The 26346-nt window shown below is 46.1% G+C and overlaps 1 protein-coding gene and 1 long non-coding RNA gene across 3 annotated transcripts; both read right to left on the bottom strand.

Annotated features, from left to right (window-relative positions):
* Positions 1-4917: 4917 nt before the first annotated feature.
* Positions 4918-8933, bottom strand: LOC136474206 (uncharacterized). Of its 2 annotated transcripts, XR_010762872.1 has the most exons (6): positions 8383-8933; positions 6213-6504; positions 6071-6140; positions 5722-5986; positions 5429-5645; positions 4918-5321 (listed from the first exon to the last, which is right to left on the bottom strand). It is a non-coding gene; the product is annotated as an uncharacterized lncRNA (long non-coding RNA). The 2 variants fall into 2 exon arrangements; XR_010762871.1 differs by having other exon boundaries at positions 4918-5645.
* Positions 8934-9176: 243 nt separating this feature from the next.
* Positions 9177-14296, bottom strand: LOC136474205 (acetolactate synthase small subunit 1, chloroplastic-like). The gene is made up of 12 exons (XM_066471806.1): positions 13960-14296; positions 13584-13809; positions 12657-12740; positions 12472-12540; positions 12293-12376; positions 12058-12213; positions 11190-11279; positions 10818-10922; positions 10618-10740; positions 10382-10534; positions 10005-10070; positions 9177-9585 (listed from the first exon to the last, which is right to left on the bottom strand). Exons 1-12 carry the CDS (start codon positions 14196-14198, stop codon positions 9502-9504), a joined length of 1479 nt encoding a protein of 492 aa, XP_066327903.1. The 5' UTR covers positions 14199-14296; the 3' UTR covers positions 9177-9501.
* Positions 14297-26346: the final 12050 nt, after the last annotated feature.

The raw sequence follows: 26346 nt of genomic DNA, 5'->3' as shown, positions 1-26346 counted from the left end.
ACGAATAACACAACATACTAGCAGAAATGCACACTCGTATCAAGGGTGTTGCCTGAAACAAGAGGAAATAAAACACACTATAGAGTATAACTGACGTTAAGGTCCAGGCATGGATCAGACTTAAAAGATCCTCAAACCAGCCAATCTGCATCATAACCAGTAATGGTTATTCCGTGTTCGATGTGCTTGGAGGTTTCTCCTTTGGATGCTTTGACCCGTAGTGATCGGTCAGCTGTTTTTCATTTGCCAATTGTACCTACCGAAATAGCAACGCCCGGGTGAGCAGGTATGTTCCTCAAATGCAACTAGCCAGGTAAACAGCTTTACTCCCGAGTTAAAAGGAATCCAGAAAATATAGAAGACGAGAGCCAATATGCCACAGTAACCTCTGAGTTATCATATGAAGAAAGTACTGGGTAATGAAAGAGTACAGCTAAACACATGTTTAGACGAACCCACAAAAGGTTCCACAACAGGGATTTCTTTCTGAAGTATTGACTCCGCTTTTGGGGAAAAAAGGGTGACGGAAGTCTTTTACTCGTGAGATCAAATCATGCTAGGAGAAGGTTATGTGGCCACTTCTTTGTAGCACTAGCTTTATGTGGTGTGGTAAAGTGTCAGACACACCACTTCGAGTACTCTCAATCTCTCATTCTAGTCACGATGCCTAGTATCAATACTAACCGGTCCCAATCCCCCCAAGGCAACAATATGAGTACGCTGGAACAACATGTGTCAACGATTGGCCTGCATACAAACTGGCTGATTAAAGGAGGCTGGAGCTGGAGCAATACTGATGGTATGCAGAAGGAACGTTTCAATTTGCTGGCACAAAATTTTCCAGACAAAGTGAGGCGCTAGATGGATGGATACTCTGCAGGGCAGTCCTTCCTTCGCCTGAATAGGGGCAAGGCAAGCAGGGATACGGCAAAGCTGGACACATTGGCCGGATCTGCTGCCAAGGCAAACCCGGTAGGTCCAGGCGATGGCTAGCGATCGGAGAGGGGCTCCGGCTTACCTTGCAGATGGGGCAGACGACCTTGAGGCCGACGGCGCGGGCCTCGAGCTGGGACCCCTTGGATTTCTGGTTCCGCTCCGCGTTACGCCGCTGCGAGTCGATCTTCTGCTTCCCGCGCGTCATCCCTCCGCCTCTACCGCCGCCGCCCTCTCTGCGGCCACCGGTGGCTTCCTCCCTCCGGCGATTGGATTCGGATCGCCGCCCGCCCTGCCCCTCGAGCGAGAGTCTGGATGATGCTTCGCTTACCTCGCCGTACCTTCCTACCCGGAATCGGGTGCCAGTGCCACGCCCTCCTTCTCCACTCCTGGGCTGCTGCATTGCATTGGCTTGGCAGGCCACTGGCCACCCCGTAGATAGGGCCTCTGAGTCGGTCGGAAGCCCAGTACCATTCGCCTGGCCCGCGCTCGTTTGTTTCGTCTCGTGCAACGGCCAACCTGGCCACCCCCTCCACTTCCGCCTTGAGTTTGAAGGGGTGTTAAGTAAAGGCCCATCTATTATTGGTCCATATGACCCATATGAATATCTATATATACCTCTTCACTCATGGAGTGAGTGCTTATCTTCTTAGATCCCAAGATTAGTAACACTCCTCATCAACCCATATAAAATTTCTCCTATTTTTGCCGATATACTTAAAATATTGTCTCTCTTCTTCGACTATGCTTGTTCCAAGCCCCTGTTACCAGCTATGATTCTATTAACCAAAAAAACTAACCATGGATGTCGCAGCTAATGACTACATAAAGATAGAAATTGAGGCAAGATCAGAAGAAATCAGAATAAAACCTTATAGTATTTTATAGACCACAAATCACTTAGATCTTCTCCAATACTTGCTTTCCATTCATCCTATGCTGCCTTTATAGACCACAAATCACTTAGATCTTCTCCAATACTTGCTTTCCATTCATCATATGTTGCCTTGGTGTAAAACGGTAGCACACTTCTGTCCTCGATATTCGTTGCCTAGACAGTAAATTCAGTTATCAGTATGGCTAACCAGCAAGTTCACACAATACGGATATGAAAATTATAATAACTCCTTCAAACTGAAAACATGAATAAAATCACGAATAAACATTGGTAATATCAAAAAGATGCATCTCCTACCCTACCTTTATAATTGGAGTGATAAAATCTAACAATAAAGTAAGCTTAAGAAGTGATGGCCAATAAGAATGAATACAATTTATCAGCAAGCCTTTAATGTGAGCACCGTCGTCACCCTGAAATATGAACAAATAAATAAATGAATAACATTAGAAAAAATATGAATAATGCATGGGAATGAATACAATTTATCAGCAAGCCTTTAATGTGAGCACCGTCGTCACCCTGAAATATGAACAAATAAATAAATGAATAACATTAGAAAAAATATGAATAATGCGGAACATCGTTAGAATTTCTCATGAATCATAAGTTGTACGTATGTTAACCTTGTTCATATCTTAACCCTTCTGTGCTATCATACTCCTCATACTGTAAACCAATAATTTTCATTATGTTATACATTCTCATACTATAAACAAAGAATTTTCATTATGTTATACAGTTCGATGTTTCCCATGACCTGAGGATTTCCATCCCTAATATTTGATACTTTGTCTTTAGTCCAAAGTAATCACTCCCGACTTCAGATAGACCAGCCATCTGCCAGGTAAAGACTCAAATTTGTTCAATTTTGTAGTAAAAATGCAATGCCGCATTAGACAAGATTGCATTACTCACAGCAAGGGTCTTGGCTCAATCCCTGTAGGGTGGAGATAACGGATTAAAAGGAGGGTGAATTGTCCTTTCTAAAATTAACCGTGCCGACTAACCGAGATAAATGTAAAATTAAAACTAACGGTCTAGCCAAGACTACACCCCTCTATCTAAGTTCTCAAGCACCTTATAAAAGATCCTAATTAAACAACTAAGGTGTCAGGTTAGCTAGAGCTCACATAACCAATTTTAGAAGTAAGGTCACACAAATCTATGCAACTAGTACTTTACGGGGAGCTCTTCCACATGCTAATAGCAAAAGCACAAAGCTCCTAAGCTCACTAGCAATACTCAATAACAAAGCTACACAAGCTAAATTAGAGAGCTCAATTTACTTAGCTACACAAACTAAGCAAGGTAACTAATTTACTACAAAAGTAAACTAGTTACACAAGGAAGTTACTTCTATGCTACACAAGCTAACTAATTACAAAAACAACTACACAAGCACAATATATGAAATATAAATATAAGCTTGTGTAAAGGGAAATGCAAACCAACGGGAAGACAAGGATGACACGGTGATTTTTATCCCGAGGTTCACTTGGTTGCCACCAAGCTAGTCCCCGTTGAGACAAGCTCCAAGGTTGCCGTCGGTCCTCTTGCTAGTGGTGACCCACAAGTCACACTCTTCCACGTGGAGTGCTTACCACAAGCTCTAGCACTTGACACGACTGGACCACTTGTCGCCCTTCACGTCTCGCTCTACTAAAGTTGCTCTTTGCGGCTCCCGCGGAACAAGCACAACACCCCTCATAGTCTTCTCCAGAGCACCGCACAAGCTTCCTTACGTGCTTCGATGGAGATCACGCCACCAAGCCGTCTAGGAGGTAGCAACCTCCAAGAGTAACAAGCACCACCGGTTTACAACTCGAACATCTAGTGCCACTCGATGTAATCTCACAATGCAATCTCACTAGAATCACTCACTCGCAATCGATTCGTACTCTTGCAAGCACAAGTGAGTTAAAGAGCTCCCAAGCACTCTCAAGCATGGACACAAAGTCCCCCCAAGGTGCTTAACCACAGCCATGGCCGAGACCCCTTCTATTTATGGCAACGTATCAGGTGCAAACCAACTAACCTATGTAAACTTGAAAACTACCAATCAAGACCACTAGATGCTGATTCAATGGATGGGGTGAGAGGTGGGATTTTTTTGTGCTTAAGCCCCCCACCCGCTGGCCTTTTTTTTGCGCTTAAGCCCCCTCACCCTATCCACTGGATCAGCATCTAGTGGTCCTGATCGGTAGTTACCAAGTTTGCACAGATTAGTTGGTTTGCACCTGATATGTTGCCTCTATTTATAGCCCAAAGGCCAAAAATAGCCGTTACTCCTTCACTGGGCTAAGCCCGTAGCGACCGGACGCGTAGGTCGAATTGACCGGACGTGGCGGTGCCTGCGTACGATCGCGCCAGCGACGCCACGTGTCACTAGCCGTTTAAAAATAGTCGTTTTCGCCCAACGGCTCTCTTCGCGCGCGCATGCCACCAACTGATCGGACGCATAGGTCGCATGACCAGACTCACCAAGCCACAGCGTCCAGTCGAGTTTAGTAAGCTTTCCAGAGATGCCAAAACACGATCGAACGCGTCCGTTCATCAATGACTGGACTCACCACCGCATCCGCTGCTTACTACGCTTGCACAGAGCGGTGATGTCAGCGTACGTTAGCGACAACCTGACGCAGGAGCGTCACGTCCGATCACCTCCAGGAGCCAGTGTTCGGTCATTTGACCAGGACCGCGCCTCTCTGCTTACACTGACCGGACGCGCCAGGCAGAGTCCGGTCCTACCGAGGCTAGCGTCCAATCACTCTCTCACACACTATTCCTCAACAAGAATTTCTTGCTTAGCAAAGGGAATTGCCGGCTGAGAGTTAGCACCACTATTTTCACCATGTTAAAGTGTTATTTCTTCTCCATTTTCACCACCTTTGCAAATGTGCTAACACCACCAAGTGTTCACCATCTTGTGCAGGTGTGTTAGCTTTTCATAAATATTTTTTTAAAGGATTAGTCACTCAATTCACCACGCCACTCGATCCTAGCAACGATGCAAAGTTAGATCACTCGAGTGGCAATAGATGACCGATATGCAAACAAGTTTGCCCCTCTTGATAGTACGGCCATCTATCCTAAACCCGGTTATAAACTTCTCTACGTACCTATGACCGGTGAAATAAAATGTTCTACAAATATATCTTTGTCTTGCGCATTCTATTCTAACTCCTCCATCGTTGATGCAACACATGCACCAACCATATCACAAATGATATGATCCACTTCATATCATCACGTAACCTTATTGGTTCATCGATCTTGACCTCACTTGCTTTTTATCGTTGCCTTCGTCCATCGACGCCAAGTCTTGCTAAAGCTTTACCGCCACGTGGTCTATCGCTCCAAAGCCTCCAACTTACCCTTCACGCTTGCAACCGGTCCATCAAAGTCTTGTCTTGATCTTCTCCACCTTAGTCACATGACTCCATGTCATGTCTCATATGCAATGAGCTCCTTCATCACACGTATGAGCCTTACAACAAATCCAAGCCATCTTCACCGTCATGACATGAGTTGCTCACACAAGTGTGCATGTTGATTAATCACATGTGTATATCATAATTAAACACATTAGCCCACCTATATTGTCACTCAATTATCAAAACCAAACTAGGGGCCTTTCAATCCCCTTCGGTCAGAATTAAGGTGCAATTATGGGAGTCCTTGGTACCAGCACAGAGCGCATCCTCGAGCTTCTGGATGCTAGTCACTCTGCACTTCTCCGGTCCATCAGTTTCCACAGGCTCCTTGCTTATTTTCAAATTAGAATGCAAGAAGACCTTGCTCAGGTTTTCAACTGCAGTTAGAAGAAGTGATCATTAGTGCGCATCCAAGTCACACAATCTAAGGCTACCAAAGTGAACAGAACATACTGTCTTTCCAAAACTTCTGAGAAAGCTAACACGCTGATCCAAAGCTTGCAATGGGGGATATTAATCTATCTTTGGCCTGTGAATCGAAGGCCGGATTATCAATGGAAGAATTAATGAAAATCCATTAATAGCTTTTCACAGTTTGTGCTTTGAACGTAGCATCTTTGCTACTCTGACTGGTATCTGCCACATGGGTGTCAATTTTGTCAGCCACATAATCAACATGAGTTCCACCCCTTGTTGCAAACTGGTTGACAAAGCTGATCTACAACAAACAAAAAAACTATTTAGGTAGGTCACTTAAACCACAATAGAGAACCTACTCGCATGGAACATAATCCAGACTTACCTGTTCAAATTGTTGCCCTTCTCTTAGACACACGCATACCTCCCACCTGTCATTTACAATCTCATGTATCCTGAAAGAAATGAGAATGTCATCAGAGATAATATAGGTTTTATTTGTGGATGTGATAAGAAACTTTATAAACCTGGGGGTGCTTGAGGTATGTCCTTGGAAGCTGAGTGAATGTACAAATCTACATATTTTAAGAAGCTATTTACATGCAGCTTTTCTCCATCCAATTTGACAGTCACAGTGTTGGTAAGCAAGCCTGCAAAATCAACTTCTCTCTTCCACATTAGGCCAACAATATCATCATCTAATTTAGACATACCGAACTTTGCAAGATCAGGCTTGAAAGTAATACTGGTCCACTTATTTCTATCCTTCCAATCGGAAATTTCAGCCTTCTTCCTCTTAACCATGTTTTCAAAGAATATCTGCACTTTATTCAAGAAGGAACATTAAGTCTGTCTCTGGAAAAGGGGTCTGTATCTACAATTTATTAGCCTTCTTCCTCTTAAGTAACATCCGATATATATAATGAATTTGCACTGACTATGCCATCAAAGTCTATTTTTCAGCTTTAAATCAGCTTGATTAGAATAACCTTTTTCGAGTGAAGCAATGACTTCTTTTTTTCAAAATTAAAGGCTTATCCATTACTATTAAACCTGCGCCCGACGCCTTAGTTAAAACAACTCTGTCCGACCAAGGTGCACACGCACACGCCCGCTGACAAAAACCCCCCAGGCAATTCTGCCCGAATCGCCCGAGGGCTCGGGGGCTACACCCGCGGGTGCGCTCGCGCACATCTGCTGTCAAAACAAAAAACTCCCCCGCTAGCAACACGGAAAAAAAACCCTGGACGATTCTACCCGAATCGTCCAGGGGCTCGGGGGCTACACCCGCGGATGCGCTCGTGCGCACCCGCCGTCAAGATAAAAAACCCCAGACGATTCTACCCGAATCACCCGGGGGCTCATGTCGGGTTCATAAACCCAGGGTCCCTCATGGACAGCTTCCCAGCCAAAGCTCGGCTCAGCGGACGACGTTGCGAACGACGAGCAACTACTGGGTCGGCCCAGAAAACCTGACAACAGGCCAGAAGGGCGATCCGATCTCCGACCGAAAGGCCTGGCCAGAGGAACGAAGCCTGCTTCCGACACCGGCCCACCTCTCCGACCGGGGAAGCATCGAGCCTCTGCTTACGACTCTTCTCCGGCTGGCGCAGTCGGAGCCGACAGGAAACCAACCGATCGGGGATGCCCGCTCGATAAGGACCAACGCAACGGACAGAGTAAGACAGGGCGCTCAAGACAACCGCAGTACCAAAGACCATACTCTACACACCTGCAGGACAATACCGACATGACCTATCAGAAGGGTGTCCTGCAACCTTCCAGACATTTTAGAACCCAAACATTGTTGAGCGCGCCGACATTTGCCCTACAGTGTTGTGGGCGCCATCAAAACTGATACCAGGCTAGCACGGTAGGCCCCCCACATGCATCTGGGCATCCATAGTGTTGTGGGCGCCGGCATTTACCATACCTGGTAGGACACGATAAAACCTCCCACATGCATCTGACAACAACAGTGTTGTGGACGCCTGCCATCATCTTGTACCCGACGGCGTGGGTAACAAGACTTACCAGCGTACGCACACTCTCTCTCTCGCTTGTAAGGCCGTCCCATTCATCTATAAAAGGGAATGCGCTCTCTCCTGATAAGGGACGATCAACTCTCCACCGATTCAACACACAACAACAACAGAACCACCGGGTTCAAATCTCGAGCACACGCTCGAACACTTAGCACATAGCGGAGCTCCCGTCACTTTCGGCCCCTCAGACCAGAGTCCGACCGGGCCTCTTGTATCCCTCATCTTTCTCATTCTCGTTTGTAACCCCACTGCAAACTTCGAGCACCTGGGCTCAGGAATAAAGTCAACAACCGACTCAAACTGGACGTAGGGCACGTTGCCTGAACCAGTATAAACCCCGTGTCATTGAGTGCTAAGTCACATCCGATCACAACGTACGGTAAAACTACAAATGTTTACGCGTTGTCACTTTCTGCACCGACAATATCTTTATACAGTTCTTGTGGTTAGCAAAGTATTATATTTCCTGAATAAGTATCTTTATACAGTTCTTGTGGTTCTGAATTTGTTCAGCTCGGCAAGATCAGGATTGGAAGCCTGTGAGAACAGGACATCCCAATGGCATCTTTTTTAACTGAGATCTCTAATCTATATATAAATAGGGAAAAAGTGAAGGAGTTTCTGTTGAACGTGGAGTTCTTGTCGAACTTACCATGGAATTTTTCTCGATCTGTGCACTGTGCTGGTGTCCCGATCCGAGCTGGTGTCTTCGTTGGATTGGAATCTGATTCCGACTCGCTACATTGGGACCTGGCTGGCTGGCTCCCCTGTGGCAGCACCTCCGCCGCCGTAGGAGACCAGCGCCCGCCCACTCTCCGTCGCTTCCCGCGGCGTCTTCCTCTGGGTGGAGGACAACGGGCGCGAAGCCGCGGGGAGCGCGCAGGGCCTAGGGTCGCCGAAGCCCGGGCCGGGCGAGGACGATGCTACCGAGAACGTGGGGGTGTAGGGTCGCCGGAGCCCGGGGCAGCGGCGGAGCGTGGCATCAAACGAGGGGCTAAATATTCATCTTGCCTCAACTTCTAGCTACCACAGACTGCCTATGTTCCTAGCCACTGGCCCGGGGCATCGAGGAGTGGAGCCATCGGTGGCACAACGCCGCGGCAAGACGGGTAGGCAGTGGTGGGGAGGAAGCTGTGCCGAGAGGTGGCGGCGCATGCCATATGTGTCGCATGCGGAAGACGTGAGAGAAACACCGGGAGGAGCGGCGACGTTGAGAAGAAGCTAGACACAAGCTAGTGGGCCGAAAGCGTGCGAGTGAGAACGGTTGGGTCTAATAGAATGGGTCAGACGAAAAAAAGACAGAAATTTTATCTCTTTAATATTATATATATTACCCATAACCTATCTGTTTCTAGTGGGTAAAATAATTTCTCCCCATACCCTACCCGTTTGATGTGGATGTGGATTTGGAGATGGTCCACGACTCCACATGTTCCGCTTCTCACCAAATCAGAAATCACCATACAGTATATATAAATAGAACTGAACTACAAAACGCAGGCAACCTGATTTCGAACGATGCCTGCATCTCTCTTCGCTGAAGTAAACAGGTACGCTATGCATCTTATTCTGACCGTCGATGGGATACATATGCAACCTCAACGCGCATATACCGGGGGGGAGGACATTATTGAACACGCAGGCCAGGGAGTTCACCACATAAACGAAACAAGTCCATAATAATTGCACAACACAACCCAGCGCGAGATGGTCTGCTCTAGAACAACCAACCAAGCTCTTTATCGGGCCCGCCATCATCACAAATGCCAGGCTACAATGGAAGAGAGTAGCCGCGTAGGTACTTGGAGTCGACCTTCGATTCACGGACCAGTGCCACTCGTCCAGTTCTGGCGACCTGTCATGTGTGCAACACAATGGTGACGACCGTGTACAAAACATCAAATAAGCTTTTCGGTGTAAAATCTGATGACAGCTTAAGCAGTACAGTAATTGCTTCTCTGAGGAATCAAATTAGAATATGGTTCATTATAGTCTTAACAGAACTTAGAAATGGTCTCGTTTGCAAAAGGCGCTACTAATTGGCTGCAACAGAACATCACTGGGTACTTTCGAATAGTTTTTATTTAGGACTATTTAACCATGTGGCATTGTGCACAATTGTTTATATTCTGTTTCACAATCACAAGCAATCTCAGAAGAAAACAAAACAACTGCTGGCATCAAATAAAAAGGCATTCGACTGTCCATTCATCCCAAAGGACCCAAAAATTGGCTTTTCACACTTAAGTTGATGTGAAGTGACAAGCAACATACCTCGCAGATGCCATATGGCTCCAATAACCTTTGTAGTGCAACCATCTTGTCAAAATCTCCAGTAAGCTGCAATCATCAATAAGGGATCCATTATGCAAGAGTTTTGCAATAACTAGTAGCTTGGAGCAGTTAGATGAAGCAGCATGAAAAAAATAGTACTGGTGTCAAACATTCAGTGTTTCTATATGGGCATGATGTTGTTATTGTTACCACAAGTGGTACTATGCAGCAGAAAATCAACAAATGCAATGTGATCTAATTTGTGGCTGTGCAGTGTGCACAGTGCTTTTTCTAAAACTGGCTCTAGTATCATCAGTGTTGGCAAAAAGGCACTGGTGGAAATCTGGGAGAAACACACAAATTGTTAGGATGCCAACCTGAAGCGTTACTGTATGGTCAGAAACATCAACAGGTTTTGCTCGGAAGATTTCGGCAATATCTAGGATTTCCCTCCGAGCAGCAGTGTTTACAGAAACCTTAATAAGCATCAGTTCCCTTTCAGCAAAAGGTGAGGGGGTAATGTCATGAACCTGCAGGAATCGCATGTTTTTGTTAGTTAACATAATAAATTTGCAAACACAAATGATTTTGGTAGGAATTACATGCAGCTTACTTCATGCACATCAACAAGCTTGTAAAGCTGCTGAAATAACTTCTCAATGGATTCAACAGTACCAGGAACAACTGTTGTAATACGCGAAATGCCTTCCTTCTCAGCTGGGCCAACAGCAAGGCTCTGACAAGTATGCACTTGTCAATAACTAGTCTGGCACTATATTCAACAAGAAGAAAGAGCTTTTCGAAAAAGAAAACCTGTATATTGTAGCCCCTGCGAGCAAAGACTCCTGTTACAATGTTGAGGACACCAGGACAGTCATTCACAAGGATGGAGAGGGTATGCGAGCGAAGTCCAGTTGCCTGTACCACACAAAATCAATACTGGGATTAGCAGCTGCAAGATAACAACAGTATACATAAAGATGCAGGTTAAGCATTATTACCATTTCTTAAAGCTAGATAGGCTTTGCCTACAAATTGACTTCTTGCAAACATAATGGAAGTGTAAATGAAAACACACTCCAGTCACATTATAATTAGATTCAGGATGCAATTATGCGCAGAGCAAATCAGCAGTGTCCATGTAGCACTAAATGCAAATCACATGATGGAAATCTCTATACTTACATCATCATCATCATCCAGAACACCCCAATGAGCATCAAGTACATGGTTTGCTGATAAGCTCTCGTAAGATTCCACAGGATAGACATCACCCTGGACAGTTCCAAAGTCAAAACAACACGTGTTATAAGAGCCAGGAATAGTGTGTAGACTGTAATATTGTATCAAATGCATCCGATGGAAGTCTGAACAACTAGCATGCTGTAACCATTAATGGTATTAGTATTCGTCCAAACTACATATTGAGCAAACGTGAACTATGACTAAGACTGCAATGCCTGTTAATACTATTTATGTATGTTTGTGCACTATGGTGGGTATCACCCAACAATACATTCCCATTAACACAATAGTAAATACATACAGTTCACACAAGTTCAATGTACCAGGTGTCATGGTACTGCACGACTCGCCCATCAGTAGTACTGTTTTATATGTGCAAATACTAAATATGTACATTCAGTTACCAGTTGATTATTCATAAGACCATTCTGCATTACCGTGCATTTATAGCTTCTGGAAGTAGTATCATTCAGTGGAAAATTGACTCTGGTGAGCTAACCCCTCTCAAGGCTCGAGGTAATTGTTCAAACGTATTAGGCTCAGAAAACTAATATGCCAGCATCACTGCAGGTAATTACTTAAATACAGCCGGTGATTATTGGTACTTTTATCCGTTAACATAGAAGTTCACCTGAATTTGGTTCAAGTGAATAGGCATTACTGAAATCACATGGTTTTTTTTCTTTAATGTATCCACCTCAAATTGGTTATATGCATCATTCGACCAAAACTAAGTATAAAATTATAAACAGAGCAGGACATGATATAAGAAAATTCTAGAAAGTTTTAAGAGTAAAAGGTTACATACCCCAGCATTGGATGGTTGATCAAAACTGCCATTCACTGTCCTATTTACAGATGTAATTGGATTTTTCGGCAATGCCTCTATAAGGTCTGGGTAAGAAGCAGCAGAAAATTGCCAGAAACGGGCTGTTGTACCAATCTTTTCACGTCTCAAAGCAATCTAAGAAGATAGGGCACTAAATTAGCATTATAGAAAATAAAAATATGTGTCCATGCAAGGAAAGAACATTAGAAATTACTTTTCCTGTCCTGCAAATTTCTTTGATTCCGAATTTCCTTAGATTCCTCTGCACTGCAGCAATTTTGCCAGGATCTCCAGCTACCTAACATTGGTCAAATGCCCATTAAACATACAGTTCAGTACAGGAAAATGGATACCAATCAAAATATGTACACTAGTTAGAGATTGAGTTTTTACCTCTATGGTAAGTGTTTTCTCAGATATATCAACAACTTTTGCTCTGAAAATATCAACTAAAACCATGACCTATCAGTCATGACAAGAAGCACCGTTGTAAGGCTCACCATGCAATTGAGAATCATGAGTACAGGATGCTAATTGAACTTTTGGATTACAAAGACTAACTCAACGCTACATCATACCTCAGGGCGCTGATCAGGTTCAATGTTTAGTTTTATAAGCATCAGCTCTCTTTCAACCTGAGGTTCTTTAGATAAATCTTCGACCTGTAATTGATATTACTCTTAATGCAAGTTGGCAACAAAATAGTAGTAGTAAATAATTTTTAGAGAGAAAATATCATGGTAGTTAAAACCATCTAAATGTTTAGTTGACACAAACAGTGAAGGAATGGTAATCCATGAAGTTTTTCTGGCTAAGAATTCAGAAGGAAAGTAAAGCAACGTAATATCTGCATAGTACATTCAGAGAGAACAATAAATCTTTTCCCCAAGAAACCAGCATCTTCAAATCGCAAGAACAAAGAAAACTCAGAATAACTCCTAACTGGAAGGCTGCTTTAGGTTATAGGATATAGACATGTACAGGGTAGCATTAAAATTGAACTAAATAAGTACTACCACATAGTCAGAATAATGAAGTCAAGTATCTTATTTTTTCTTCAAATGATTAACCAAAGCAACTGTGCTTACCATACACGGCACAGGTGCAGAAACAGAAAGTGCATTACATAAACATAATACAGGGCGTATAATAATGATGTTGCATTTGAGGTATTCCCTAGAAAGGAGTATGTCCCTGACGTTGACATGACTGTAAGGCTGGCAGCGATTTCTAGGGGGAAAGGGAAAAGAATACTTTGAAGATGATTATGACCAAATCAGGAAGGAAAAAAGTTACGCATGTTCTGTCTAGCTATACAAAAGATGCTCCACGAAAGTGGAAACGATCCTATAACAGAATAAAAAGGACAGAAGATTCGGGCGGGCTAAACTCATGGAACAAAATCTCACTGTATTAGTGAATTGTCACCAAGTGCTCAAACCGGGGGCATCAAAATCAAGTATGGATTCGCGTGACTCTGCTAAATTTTGAGAAGGCGGACTCACACTGAGGACGTTGACAAGCTTATTGAGCTGCTCGATGACTTGGTTGAGCACCCTGTCGGTCCCGGAGACGACAATGGTGAAGAGCGCCTTGTCCTTGTTGAGCCCCACGGCGAGCGACTCGATGTTGTAGCCTCTCCTGGCGAAGACCCCGGCGATCCGGTTGATCATGCCGCTCTCGTCCCCGACGAACACCGAAATCGTGTGCCGCCGCACCCTGCATTTGGCGCTAGAATCCCGAGCAGCCTCATCAGAAGAAGATAACAAAACAGACAAAGCGGCGCGTGCACAAACCAAACAAAACAACACGAGTCCCGCGCGCCGCGAGAGATTAAGAAACAAAGGAGGCAGCATTTCGGCGGGCAAGGGGAGCGCTTACTTGTCCCTGGCGGCGGCCGCGGGGGCGACCGCCGACACGGCGGCGGGGGCCGAGGCTGCCTCGCCGCCGGCGCCCGCGGCAGGCGCCGCCGCCGCCACGACGGCGCAGCGGCCGCGGTACGGGGGCGAGGCACCGGCTGGCCAGAGCGACACGCGCGGCGCTGCGGCGCAGCCCGGCCGCCGCGCCGGGCCCGCCGCCGCCGGCGTCGGCCGCAGGTGGTGGGAGGAGGCGACAGACATGCCTGCCGCCGGACGCTAAGGTGGCGGGGACAGTGGCACTTGGCAGGGCGGGCGGCCTTGCTCGGTGGCCGGACGGGGCTGCCTGTAGTGGACTAGTGGTTGGTGGGCTGGTTTAGCCGTAGGGTTTATCAAGGGTCGTTTGTGAAGTGGCGTCGGGCGAAATGACGAGGCTGCCCCTGCAGTGGCGCAGGGAGGGAGTAGGAGGCTGTCGCTACGCGTGTGATCCGCGCGCAAACCGCCAGTGGGGTCACGGGGTGGTGTGGACCTGCTGTCGCATTCGGGCCGGGCGCGCGCCGGACCGCGGATTTCATCCGGTATCTCGTTGACGTTGAGCGCGAGCCGAGCTGGCCGGGGGGGCACGCTCTCGCACTCGTCTCACGCTCGTCGCCCCTCGCGCGCCCGGCCTGCCCGTCGTCCACCCAAGCGGGCAGCCCAGGACTAATCCGTCATTTCTCCTCAGTCTCCTTTGCAAACGAAATGTTCACGCGCACGGCGTGGCCGCATTGTGTTGTGCTGGCTTTCCGCTCTCACCATAGGTGCTTGGCCTGACACGGGAGACGGGACCAAAAGTTGCTGTCGCATTTTTGGCTCTGGTGGTGTGGTGTCTGTCTTGCTCGCCAGGTGCTATGGGCATGGGCTTTGTTACGCGCAGCCTGTTTGTTTTTTCTTCGTCTTTCGAGGTTTGTTATACACTAATGCTTTTGCTTACTCGTGGAAAGACTTGCTCATGGATGACATGCCATTGTGTTTGTTTGGTTCGATGGATGACAAAGCCTTCCCCTCACGGGGACATTCACGGATAAGACATACTTAAACTAAAAAAAAGATCAAATCACAACAATTTCTAATAGTTAAAACATAAGAGCACACAACAAAAGCAGATGACCCATGTGGGAGCTAAGATGACACGGAAGGTAGCTTCTCAATTTAAGATAAGTTCCCCGTAGGACATAAAGGATAGAGGATGATAAGGCCAATGACACCAAAGGCATTGCTCACTAAATTATGTTTATCCGTAAAAAAATCATTTTATGACATAGCATGAAGATTGTAGATCTTAGGATAGCAAATAGACTTTACCTACAACCATCTCGTCTCATGTGTTTTTATTGCACTGTGATTATAATAATCAACTTATTAAATTGTGATCTAAAGAGGCTAGATCATCAGTTGGATTATTACATCCAAACACCATGTTACAATAATCCAATAACCCATCTCGGATATGCTTTTTGGTGATTAAGAGTACTTTTTTTCACTTGAACTAAGAATAATCCATCATAATAATCCATAAAATCCAAACTTACCGATTATTGTAGTTCATAGTTTATATTATTATAATCCTATAATAATCTAGTTGTGATGCAAACAAGTCCTAAACTACTATGATATTTGTATAGTTTTAGAGACATGATCTACCATGCCATAAGATAAACATGCACCACATTTAATTTGCCAGTTATTGTTTGGTTTATAACAAAAATTTGACATGCCAACGTCAATAATCTACTAGTTGTGATCCAAACAAGTACTAAACTACTATGGTTATCTATATAAGAACTTTAAATTGGAGGCCTTTCACATCATCGCGTTACTGTTCATCCAGAGTTTTCACATACTCAGACCTACTGTTCATCCGGCGTGTTCACATGCTCAGACCACTGCAGATCAACAGTACCGGGTACCGGATGAACAGTACCAGTCCGATAAGTTTTTCAGGTGCAGTGTCAGCTCGATAAAAAAATTCCATTTTTTCCCACGCAAAGCGTGGGGATACAGAATAGTACGTGCCCGTTATGGCACAATACACACCCGTTACGTCTTTTTTTTTCTTTTTTCCCCTCCTTCTCACGCGCAGCGTGTACGCGCCCGTTATGACGCAGTACACACCTGTTACGTCTTTTTTTCCCCCTTTTTTTCCCACCCTCCTTCCCACGCGCAGCGTGGGGGCTCACGCTAGTTCGTATAGTTTTAGAGACATGATCTACCATGCCACAAGATAAGTGTGCACCACATTTTATTTACCGGTTATTGTTTGGTTCATAACCAATATTTGACATGCCAACGTCAAAACAATTAGTGCGCCCCCCACCCCCACCCCTATTTTTCAAAGAGAATCTGTGTTACCTTGCATAGGTACATGCATGGAGACAACCGTACATCTGCATGGCTAGTTGGCTACATGTACTCCTACTCAGATATTTTCTTTATAAAACCTAAAAAGAACAATTTACAACAACATTTAGTTAAAAAAACACAAAACGAAAGGCATATGTCCCATGGAGCTAAGATGACACTGAAGGTGCATAGGCTTCCCATGATAAGTTCTCCGTAGGCCAATGACACTGAAGGCATTGGTCGCTAAATCATGTGATCCATAAATAACAATAAAAAAAATCATTATGAGTCAATAAGGATTTCAATTTTATGACAATGGCATGCAAATTGTAGATCTTATGATAGCAAACTTACCTACAACCATCATGTCTCATGTGTTATTCACTACGTAAAAAAGGTTTTGTAGGGGCGGGTGAAGACCGTTTGTAGGGGCGGTTTGTCCAGCCGCCCCTACGCAAAGGTCTCTACAAATCATGTATTTATAGGGGCGGTTCTCAGATCGCCCCTACAAATCGATTTGTAGGGGTGGCTTATCAGCCACCCTACAAATCGATTTGTAAGGGCGGTTGGATATTGAGCCGCCCCTACAAATTAATTTTTAGAAATCACAAAAAAGGGGCAAAAATAGCAATTTTTTTATCCGAGGAGGACCCCACCGGCAGCCACACAACCCACTCTATGATTGTAGCATTTTTTCAAGATTTTTTGCACACTTTGCGTCGGCCGGCATTCAAACCCGCGGCCTCTCCTTTGCGCGCCATCTCCTCTACCACTACATCTCACATTTACTTGTGTCTACAATCCATTTTGGTTCCCCACATATTATACAAAACGGAGCATAAATTGATTGTTTGAGGCCATAAACTAATTTAAATGAAAAATTTGTCAACTACAAAGTTTTATAACTTTTCGAGATCTACAACTTTTATTTTGGTAGTTTCTCCATCCGAGGTCACTTATAAAATTTGAATTTTAAATTTGAGAAATCCGAACGTAGTTTTCTATGACAAGATGATTTCAAATGAGAAAGTTATCAACTATAAAGTTTCATAACTTTTCAAGATCTACAACTTTCATTTTTACTGTTTGTCCATCCGAGGTCGTTTAAAAAATTAAAATTTTAAATTTTTGGAAATCCAAACGTAGTTTTCCTTGACAAGATGATTTCAAATAAAAAAGTTGTCAACTACAAAGTTTCATAACTTTTCGAGATCTACAAGTTTTATTTTGGTTGTTTCTCTATCCAAGGTTGTTTACAAAATTTAAATTTTAGTGCTTAATTTTTAATGGATCTATCCGCTTCGTACTCGAGTATTTTAGGAGCGTGTGACAACCAACATGCATACATGGGTATAGGGCCTAGCTGATGTGACAGGGGTGCATGCACCTGCACCATGCACCTGGACCGGCCGGGTCAGACACACAGCGGCAGTACAGGCACCATACTCAAGCGACGTATATAGCTTTCCCGATTTTTAATAACGGCGTATATAGCTTTCCCGATTTTTAATAACGGACGTGTATTTGTAGGAGCAGTTCAACATTGAGCCATCCCTATAAATCTTATTTGTAGAGATGGTTGGATATAGAGCCACTCCTATAAATCGGTTTATTTATAGGGGCGGCTGATAACACCGGCCGCCTCTACAAATCTATTTGTAAGGACGACTCATTTGACAACCATTTGTAGGGGACGGCTCAATATAAAGCCACCCCTACAAAGAAAGGGAGGCGTTGCCACAAAACCTTTTTTATGTAGTGATTGTAAACTACACTGTGGTTATTTGTTTAGGTAGAGCCATGATCTGCCACGCCTTAAGTTAAGCATGCATCACATTTTATTTGTGTCATGTTATTGTTCGGTTCATAGTCAAAATCGAGCACGGCAACCTCCTTTGGCGGCTGGTGGTTGCTACGTCTCAACTGTCAACAAATTCACATCAAAATGTTTGGCTGCCTTCTTCTTTGCTAGTACGAGTACTAGATTTTACGCGAGCACATGCAAAAGAAGAAGAAGAAAAAAAAGGAGCCAGCTCTCGTCAGCACTAACCACTGTGTCCTGCTTGTTCCTTCCTGGGTCCTGGCGCAAAAGCCAATCATGCTAGACTGATAGACTCTGGTTTGTCGCGTGCATCATGCTCTCGCTTTCACTACAGCCCATCTGAGGTATGACGCGGTTTGTTTGGGTTTCGTAAGAACCTCCTTGTTTCTTGTTTCTACCATGTTATACTAAAATAAAGCAAAAAAAAAAAAATTGGCTACTAGTTGCAGGTCGGTGGTACATAAATGGCTATGTCTTATACTGTTGGTAGGTGCGTCATTTATGCATTAAAAACTTTAGTTGCCAGGACAAAATTGTGATGCATTAGCCGTTGTGGAATGAGGCTTAGTATTTGATGTGTCGTCATTACGTATGAAAAATAATGCCATGTACTCGCTTTGTTCGAAAACTTATTATGTTTAGTTGTGTCAAAGATAAATTTTCTCTAGTTTTCCCCTAGGACAATTTTTATGAAGTATGGTGAGCAAATTGAGGGTGGCAGCTAAAGATGGCAACAGGGAATTCCGTGTCGGGGTTGCTTCCCCATCCCCGTCCCTGCGGGGGAAGAAATCCCCTGTCCCCGCCCCCGTGCCCGTGATTGGTCACGGGGGACGTCTCCTCCCCGTCCTCGTCCTCGTATGGGGAATTTGTCCCCGCGTCGTTCCTTGAGAGCTCGATAGGAGCCATGCGCGGACGTCGGCGTCGACAGCGTGGGGAGCCAGTGAGCCACACGCGAAGGCCACAGCCGGCCTAGGGAGGTGTAGGTATAAATTAATGCACACAGAATAATCCACAAACGCACATATATTATACAATTGTAGCACTTCACCAAAAGTAACCCAATTTTATATCGAACCCAAAGGAACGGAGGTGAGAGTAACTAATTCTAACTTAACCCAACTTCACAATCAAGGCTAGATAATAGGAGCATAGAGGAGACTGCTAAGGTCTTCTAGTTCTAACTTCGGTAAGCTTTGTCTTCTATTATTCAATTATGGGGATATTACTAGATAAAACACAAGCAGAGTATATTTCCTATAGTAACAAAATTCTGCTAGGCCTATTAACGGGAGGTGGACTACAGAGGATTCAACGAGGCTATAAGAGTCACCCTTGCGACCTACCACCGATCCAAAAAAAATAAAGTACATCCACGAGTAACCGAGTCTAAGCACCATGCTTACACTACGAATACTACTTTAACCCAGGAGCTACAAGGATTAAAGTACTAAAAAAAGAGTCGCAAACCTGAAGAACAATATGAACAAGATGCTTATTTGAATTAGAAGTCGATTACCAGAGAAATCTCAGAAGCAAGTTCCAGAAGAACTTGATTCCGCCAGGGTACAAGCCATAGAGAGAGCATCGACAGGCCGAGACTCCTCCAAAACTCTTCTCTCTCACTCTATCTATCTATCTCTAATACAAGACTAGATCCTATCGAGGATTAATCTTCTCTTGATTGCTAGCCCTGATCCTAGTGGACATATGAATTAGGGTTTCTGGCTTCTCAGCTCTCAGGATCAAATGAGGCTTATGCCTAGGGGGAGAGGCAGGGACTGGATTATATAGCCCTAAGGGTCCAACATGAGCCCTTAGATCAAACCGACTTAAGCAACGGCAGAGATGCATCATAGGAGGCAGTGGAAAACCGACATAGCGACGAGGCTGACAGGTGGGCCCATAGGGGCTGGGCGGCCCCACATGTCATCCTTTAGTCCTCTACTTCAGTGACATGGCTCATGGATCCTTCTAGAGTCTTTCCACATAGGTACCGCGGCGAGATTCCGTGTTTTCCTTTGACGATTAGGTCTATAACACCCCTGGTGTTAGGCTTGCCTAATTGCACTTACATTTCATGAACATGAGCATCATTCATCCATTCATGAGCATATATCACGTGAAACATGTTGAAAGGATCAAGATGCCCAAGAGGGGGGGTGAATTGGGCTAATTCTAAATTTTCTTGCAATAATCAAATCCTAAGGATAGCCTAATTAACCCCTTGTGCCTAGAAAAGTGTTTATATCAAACTAATGCACAACAACCTCTCAACCTAAGTTCCAAACTTACTCTAGCAAGCAATTCTTATGGAAGTAAAGACAAGTATTGAATTGCTCAAAGTAAATGCTCAAAGTAAGTGCTCAAAGTAAATAGAGAGAGAAAGGAACGCGGCGATGTTTTGCCGAGGTATCGGAGAGTCGCCACTCCCCACTAGTCCTCGTTGGAGCACCCACGCAAGGGTGTAGCTCCCCCTTGATCCGCGCAAGGATCAAGTGCTCTCTACGGGTTGATTCTTCGACACTCCGTCGCGGCGAATCACCCAAAGCCGCTCACAACTTGAGTTGGATCACCCACAAGCTCCGCCGGGTGAACACCAAACTCCCAATCACCACCAAGCCGTCTAGGTGATGGCGATCACCAAGAGTAACAAGCACGAACTCTCACTTGACCACGCGAAGCCTAATGAGAAGATGGATGCACACTCTGCTACTCTTGATTTGCTAGTGAGGCTACTCTCTTGGATTCTCAAATCACAAACACCTCACTAGGATCTTGCTCTTCTTGGCACTCACAAACGTGTTTCTCAGCTGTTGGAATGAGCAAAAGATACTCCACTCACGAGTGGAGCTTCTATTTATAAGCCAGCCTGAAAAACGAACCGTTATGAGCCTCTGCGGGATGACCGGACGCTCCGGTCGTGATGACCAGACGCTCCGGTCAGTTCAACCCGCGAACCAGTTTTCAAGTGATGACCGGATGCTGTCAGGGTCCGGTCAGTACCGACCGGACGTGTCCGGTTGCTCTTGGATGCTTACTGTAAACGACCGGACGCTGGATACTCAGGGTCCGGTCATACTGACCGGACGCGTCCGGTCACTCTTTCCCAAGTCTGGACCCTTACTGGAGTCGACCGGACGCTGGCCCTCAGCGTTCGGTCACATGACCTCCCAGCGTCCGGTCACACCAGACTTGATCTTCACGGTCAAATGAACTGATCGGACCCTGCGGCCAGTGTCCGGTCGCACCGGATCCAGCGTCTGGTCAGTGTTTGACCCTCCATTCACTTCCAACTTCCAAACATATGTGAATGAAGTTTGCTCCAAAAGATCTTAGGCATTCATAGGAGCTACCTAGAGCTAGTTTTAACAAGTGTGCACTACACCTAACTCACTAGACTTAACTAGGTCAAGCTACCCGTTCATACCCCCCTTCATAGTATGGCCAAAGGAAAAACAAAGTCCTAAACTACTCTAAGTGTCTCTCCAACTCCAATCGACACTTAGAACTAGTTATCCTTAACCTTGTCGTCCAACCTTTGAAAACCGAAACGATTTCCATCGTAGGGGCATGACAACCTCGATTGCCCAATCGATCTCCATTACCATGACCTAACTTAATTGTCTCTGCAAAACACACGTTAGTCATAGTAATCTTGTATTGACATTAATCACCGAAATCCAAATAGGGGCCTAGATGCTTTCAATCTCCCCCTTTTTAGTGATTGATGACAATACCACCTCGAGTATGTTATGGAGTGAGGTTTTTGACGGGCTTGGTTCATATAAGCTTTTGTCAATAAGAACAAAAGAGTTAGTCACGCTTATATGACCCAAGCCAACACAATGTACTCAAAGAATATGAATTAAGCATGAGTACAAATAACAAAGCTCATTTGCTTTGAAGTGTAGACGCGGAAGCAAAAACAAATGAGCATTACACAAGTGATATGACATATAGATAAAGCAAAGTAGAAGTCACACATGTCAAATATCACAACCACGTAGATAGCACTATCACATATAAATAAAAGTATGCATGAAAGTAAACACACGAATGCATAAGTAATAGTGTATCACACAAATAAAACTCCAAATGTATATAATAAGCTAATACTAGATAACTAGCTCCCCCTAAAACTCGCTCCCCCTAAGTCTACATACTCAAACCCTCTCCCCCTTTGGCGTCAAACACCAAAACCTAGGGGTCGGACGGCGGGGCTGCAGCGGACGAGTCGGGCGCTGAAGTACGTGGAGCAAGATGGAACTGGGCGCCATCATCATCTGACCCTGAGCTCTGAACTGACTGACCCTCTGAAACAGGAAGTGTCGCTGAAGCGGTCTGGGTCTGAGCTGGTGCTGCCTGTGAAGCTGCAAGTATGTCTGTCGTAGGATCTGACGAGGCGACAGACGAGGGGAGCCTCTGAGTAGTCATGATAGCTGGAGTGGCTGTAGACGGACCGGCAGTATGCATGTGAGGCGGAGTAGGCATGCCGGTCAACTCACTGAATGATGCTCCAAGACTCCTGGAGACTGACGACTCAGGCACGAATAGTGAGGACGTCTGCTCTGGTGAGAAACCCATGTGATAAGGAGTGAACTGCGGGGCTACACCAGGTGAGGCTAACCACTGGGACACCTGTATAGGAGGTGACGGAAACTAAGCTAGAGGCTGTCCCTGACTCTGAAGCCCGATGGGCTGTACTGCTGGAGTCGTCGAAGTGGTAGGAGGCTGTGCAAGCTGGGGCGAAGTCTGTGGCAGTGGGATCCCAATGGCTGTCACTACATGCTGCATGAATCCCATGAGCTGCTGCTGCATAAGTAACTGCTGGTGCTAAAGGAGCTGCTGCTGCCGCTGAAACTCGTCCTGACGAGCCTGAAACTGTGCGAAATTTGTAGCTATCTCCTGTGCCTGTCGTGTCTGATCCTGCTGCATCCGCTCAAGAATAGCAATGAGAGCGGGGTCTGTCTGTGGAGCAGGTGGAGCAGAACTAGAGCTACCTGCCTCTGCATTGTGTCTGCGTGGAGGCATCTGAGGTATAGGCTGGTAGTCATCGTCGGAGCTGTCACTGTACTCACTCACCTCCTGCTGTGCCTCTAGCTCCTCCTCCTCAGTGGCTGCAATCCCTCTGATGATCTCATCCTACTGAGCTGTGGACTCTGGCACGTCGGGACGACGGCTAGGCTATCTGGGTGCCGGAGGAGTGGCATGTCTGATCCTCTGTGACAGGTTGTAAGCTAGAAACTCTGTAGTGGCACCTGTATACTCATCCATCATGCCAGGGGGCTTATCAATCACAACTCTGCGGATGAGGAATGTGATCTAGTGAGCATAGGGAAGCTGCCTGCGACCCTTGAATCCCTCAGCTATAGTATCCTCCATCTCTGAAAGAAGGAGGTCCCAGATGTCAAACACTGTCATCTGCATAATGGCATTGAGAAGCCAGAGCTGTAAGCGAGTCAGGCCCTCCCTGTATCCCAACCTGGGAAGCAGTGTCCTCCTGATGATGGCCTCTAGTATCCTTGCTGTAGGAGTCAAGTCACTAGGGTTCCTGCTCGACCCCTCACCAAAAGGCTCCTTGAAGCAATGCCGCACTAAATCTGTAGGGGGCACCTGCCCTCCATGAGGACGCCTGGGAGGCCCCTGCTGTCCATAGCAAACCTCATGCATCTTTACAGGCTGCTCCTGTAGTCTCAGTATCTCCCTGGCTCTGCCACTAGTCACTCTGTAGTCTTTGCCATTGAAGGCAAAGTGAATGAATCTGTGATGAGGATCGATGTAGAGCGAGGCATAAAACTGACGAACCCAAGAAGGTACATATATCCCTGTCCGTCCAATCAGATCTGATAGTCCTGGCAAATATGACAAGTATTGCCGAATGCCCTCTCCGGCTGCTGCCACAATGGACTCTATCTGACAGACCCTCTGTGATCTGAACACTGCCCCACTGTTGAGATATGCATTGTAGAAATCCTCCTGTAGTGGCGTGTAGAACCCCTCAGCTGCTCTCTCATCCCTCCTCGGAGGAAACCAAACCTCAAACTCAACAAACCGCAGCTGCTGAACCTGCCTGGCTGTAGCGGCCCTTAGGTCGAGGTGAACTACTAGAGGTGGACCCTATGGTCTGGGCGGAGGACGTGAACCCCTGCGCTATGTAGCTGGCCGCGGTGGAACTGTAGCACTGGTATGACTCGAGCGGCGTAGCTGAGGTGCCGGCTCGGTCTCCTGACTCTCCTGAGTCTCCTGGGCTGGCTGAGGCTCTGCTGATGGGGGCTGCTGCTGTGCTGACGGACCCTCCTCAATGGCAACCCATCGTCCTGCAAGCGTGGCAGTCCCAGCTGGACTACCGTGACAATGCTCAACCTCCTCAATCGTAGCTCTGACTGCGGGTGAAACTGGCTAATCTGCAATGACAACTCCGTTGCGGGTACCACCTCTCTCGGCACGCTCTGCAGCCTCTGCAACAGCTGCTGCTCTTGTTGTCTCTACGTCGGGGTACTTCCGCTTCTTGGATGTTACCTGCTTGGTTGACTTGCCTTTAGATCCGGCTGGCTGGCGAGGTGGGGGCCTCCTGTCATCATCACCTGGGCCACCACCAACATTCTTGGTGCGAGCCATCTGAACTGATAAGATGGTGAACTGCCGCTGATGAAAATCAACTGTCAAACTGCCGCTTTCGAGGCTTGGCCTCGATCCTTACTCGCGAGCTTGGCTCCGAGTTAACTGCCAACTGCCAGACGAAACACAACGGAACCGACTCGCTGCACGAAAGAATAGATGGATATACAAATAAATACCATATATCTAATAGATGCGAAATCCTAATAGAGAAAGCAATGTAGATGCGAAATTGAATCGAGTGGCTTTCTACCTGACGAACAGCGATCCGAGAAGAGATAAGATATCACGCGGGGGATCCTCGGAACCGGGCTAGGGTTAGGTCAAATGCCCTGAATGCAATGGGGAATCAGTGCATTTAGAATTGATCTAGGTCACAATTGGAGATCAAGATTGAAACGCAAAAAACTCGCCTTACCAAACAATGGGAGGATAGAGCAAGAGCACTTGGTGAAGATTTGCAGCCTTAGCAACGGTGGAACGACGAGCTTGGGCGCGAGGAGGCTGGCGAGGAGCTGAGCAGGCGTGGTGGCGCGCGGAACGGCGGTGCTCCGAGATGAGCTGGCACGGGGCTCGGTGGCGCGCGAGGCCGGGGCGCCTAGCTCGGCTGCGGGCTCGGGGGCACGGCAGAGACACGCGGTGGCGCGTGGCTGGCGAGGGGGCCGAGCGCGGTGGCACAAAGGACGGCGACAACTCGGCGAGGCAGCGGCGGCGTGGCTTGGCAGCTTTGGCTAGGGCACGGCGGCGGCTTGGGTTAGGTCAAGGAAGAAGAAAGGTTCGGATAAATAACCCCCTAAACGCGATAGAAAAGGAAACGGGAAAAGAGTCCTTAAGACGCGCGAGATCCACTGACCGGACGCTCCGGTGGTAGCGATTGGACGCTACCACCCAGCGTCCGGTCGATTCCAGAGAGGTCCAAATCTTCTGGAATCGGGACCGGATGCGTCCGGTGGTCCATGACCGGACGCAGGCAGGGTCCGGTCAGTACAACTTGATCTTCCTCCGATCGACCGGACGCTGAACCCTTTCTGATCGGGCGCACAGACGCAGCGTCCGGTCACTCCTTCAACAGTAGTTCACCTCCTGTGAACTGACCGGACGCTGAACAGCAGCGTCCGGTGCAGTGTCCGGTGCACCTTTTCCAGCAAATCTTCAAACTTCCTTCGCGCTGCCTGTTCCCAATCAAGTCCCAACTTGAATAAGATCCAAATAAACACCAATTGGGACTGATGTGAGTGACCTCTCTCAAACCCTCATATTTTTCAAAATATTTTGCCTTAGGCTATAATTCTTTTTAAGAAAATAGGCAACAATAAGGCAAATGGAACAAAACGACAAAACGAAATTCATGCATATGTAATACTTGTAAGTAAATCTAGTTGCTTGTCAAGTTTGATCCAAGGTTAAGCTTCTTCACACGCTCTTCGGCGGTTATCTTAACCTTGTTAGACAAGCCCTATATGCATTTCCACAAATTAAACATGTTGTATATTACAATGAATGCAAGGGACAACACAAGCTCAATTTTTTGTGAAATTACTAAAATCAAGTACATTGAGCTCGTTCCGCAATCTACAAAATGTAGCCTCA

The sequence above is a fragment of the Miscanthus floridulus genome, chromosome 8 (assembly GCF_019320115.1).
Source record: "Miscanthus floridulus cultivar M001 chromosome 8, ASM1932011v1, whole genome shotgun sequence".
In the NCBI taxonomy this organism is placed as follows: domain Eukaryota; kingdom Viridiplantae; phylum Streptophyta; class Magnoliopsida; order Poales; family Poaceae; genus Miscanthus; species Miscanthus floridulus.
This window is presented reverse-complemented; position numbering and strand designations above follow the sequence as displayed.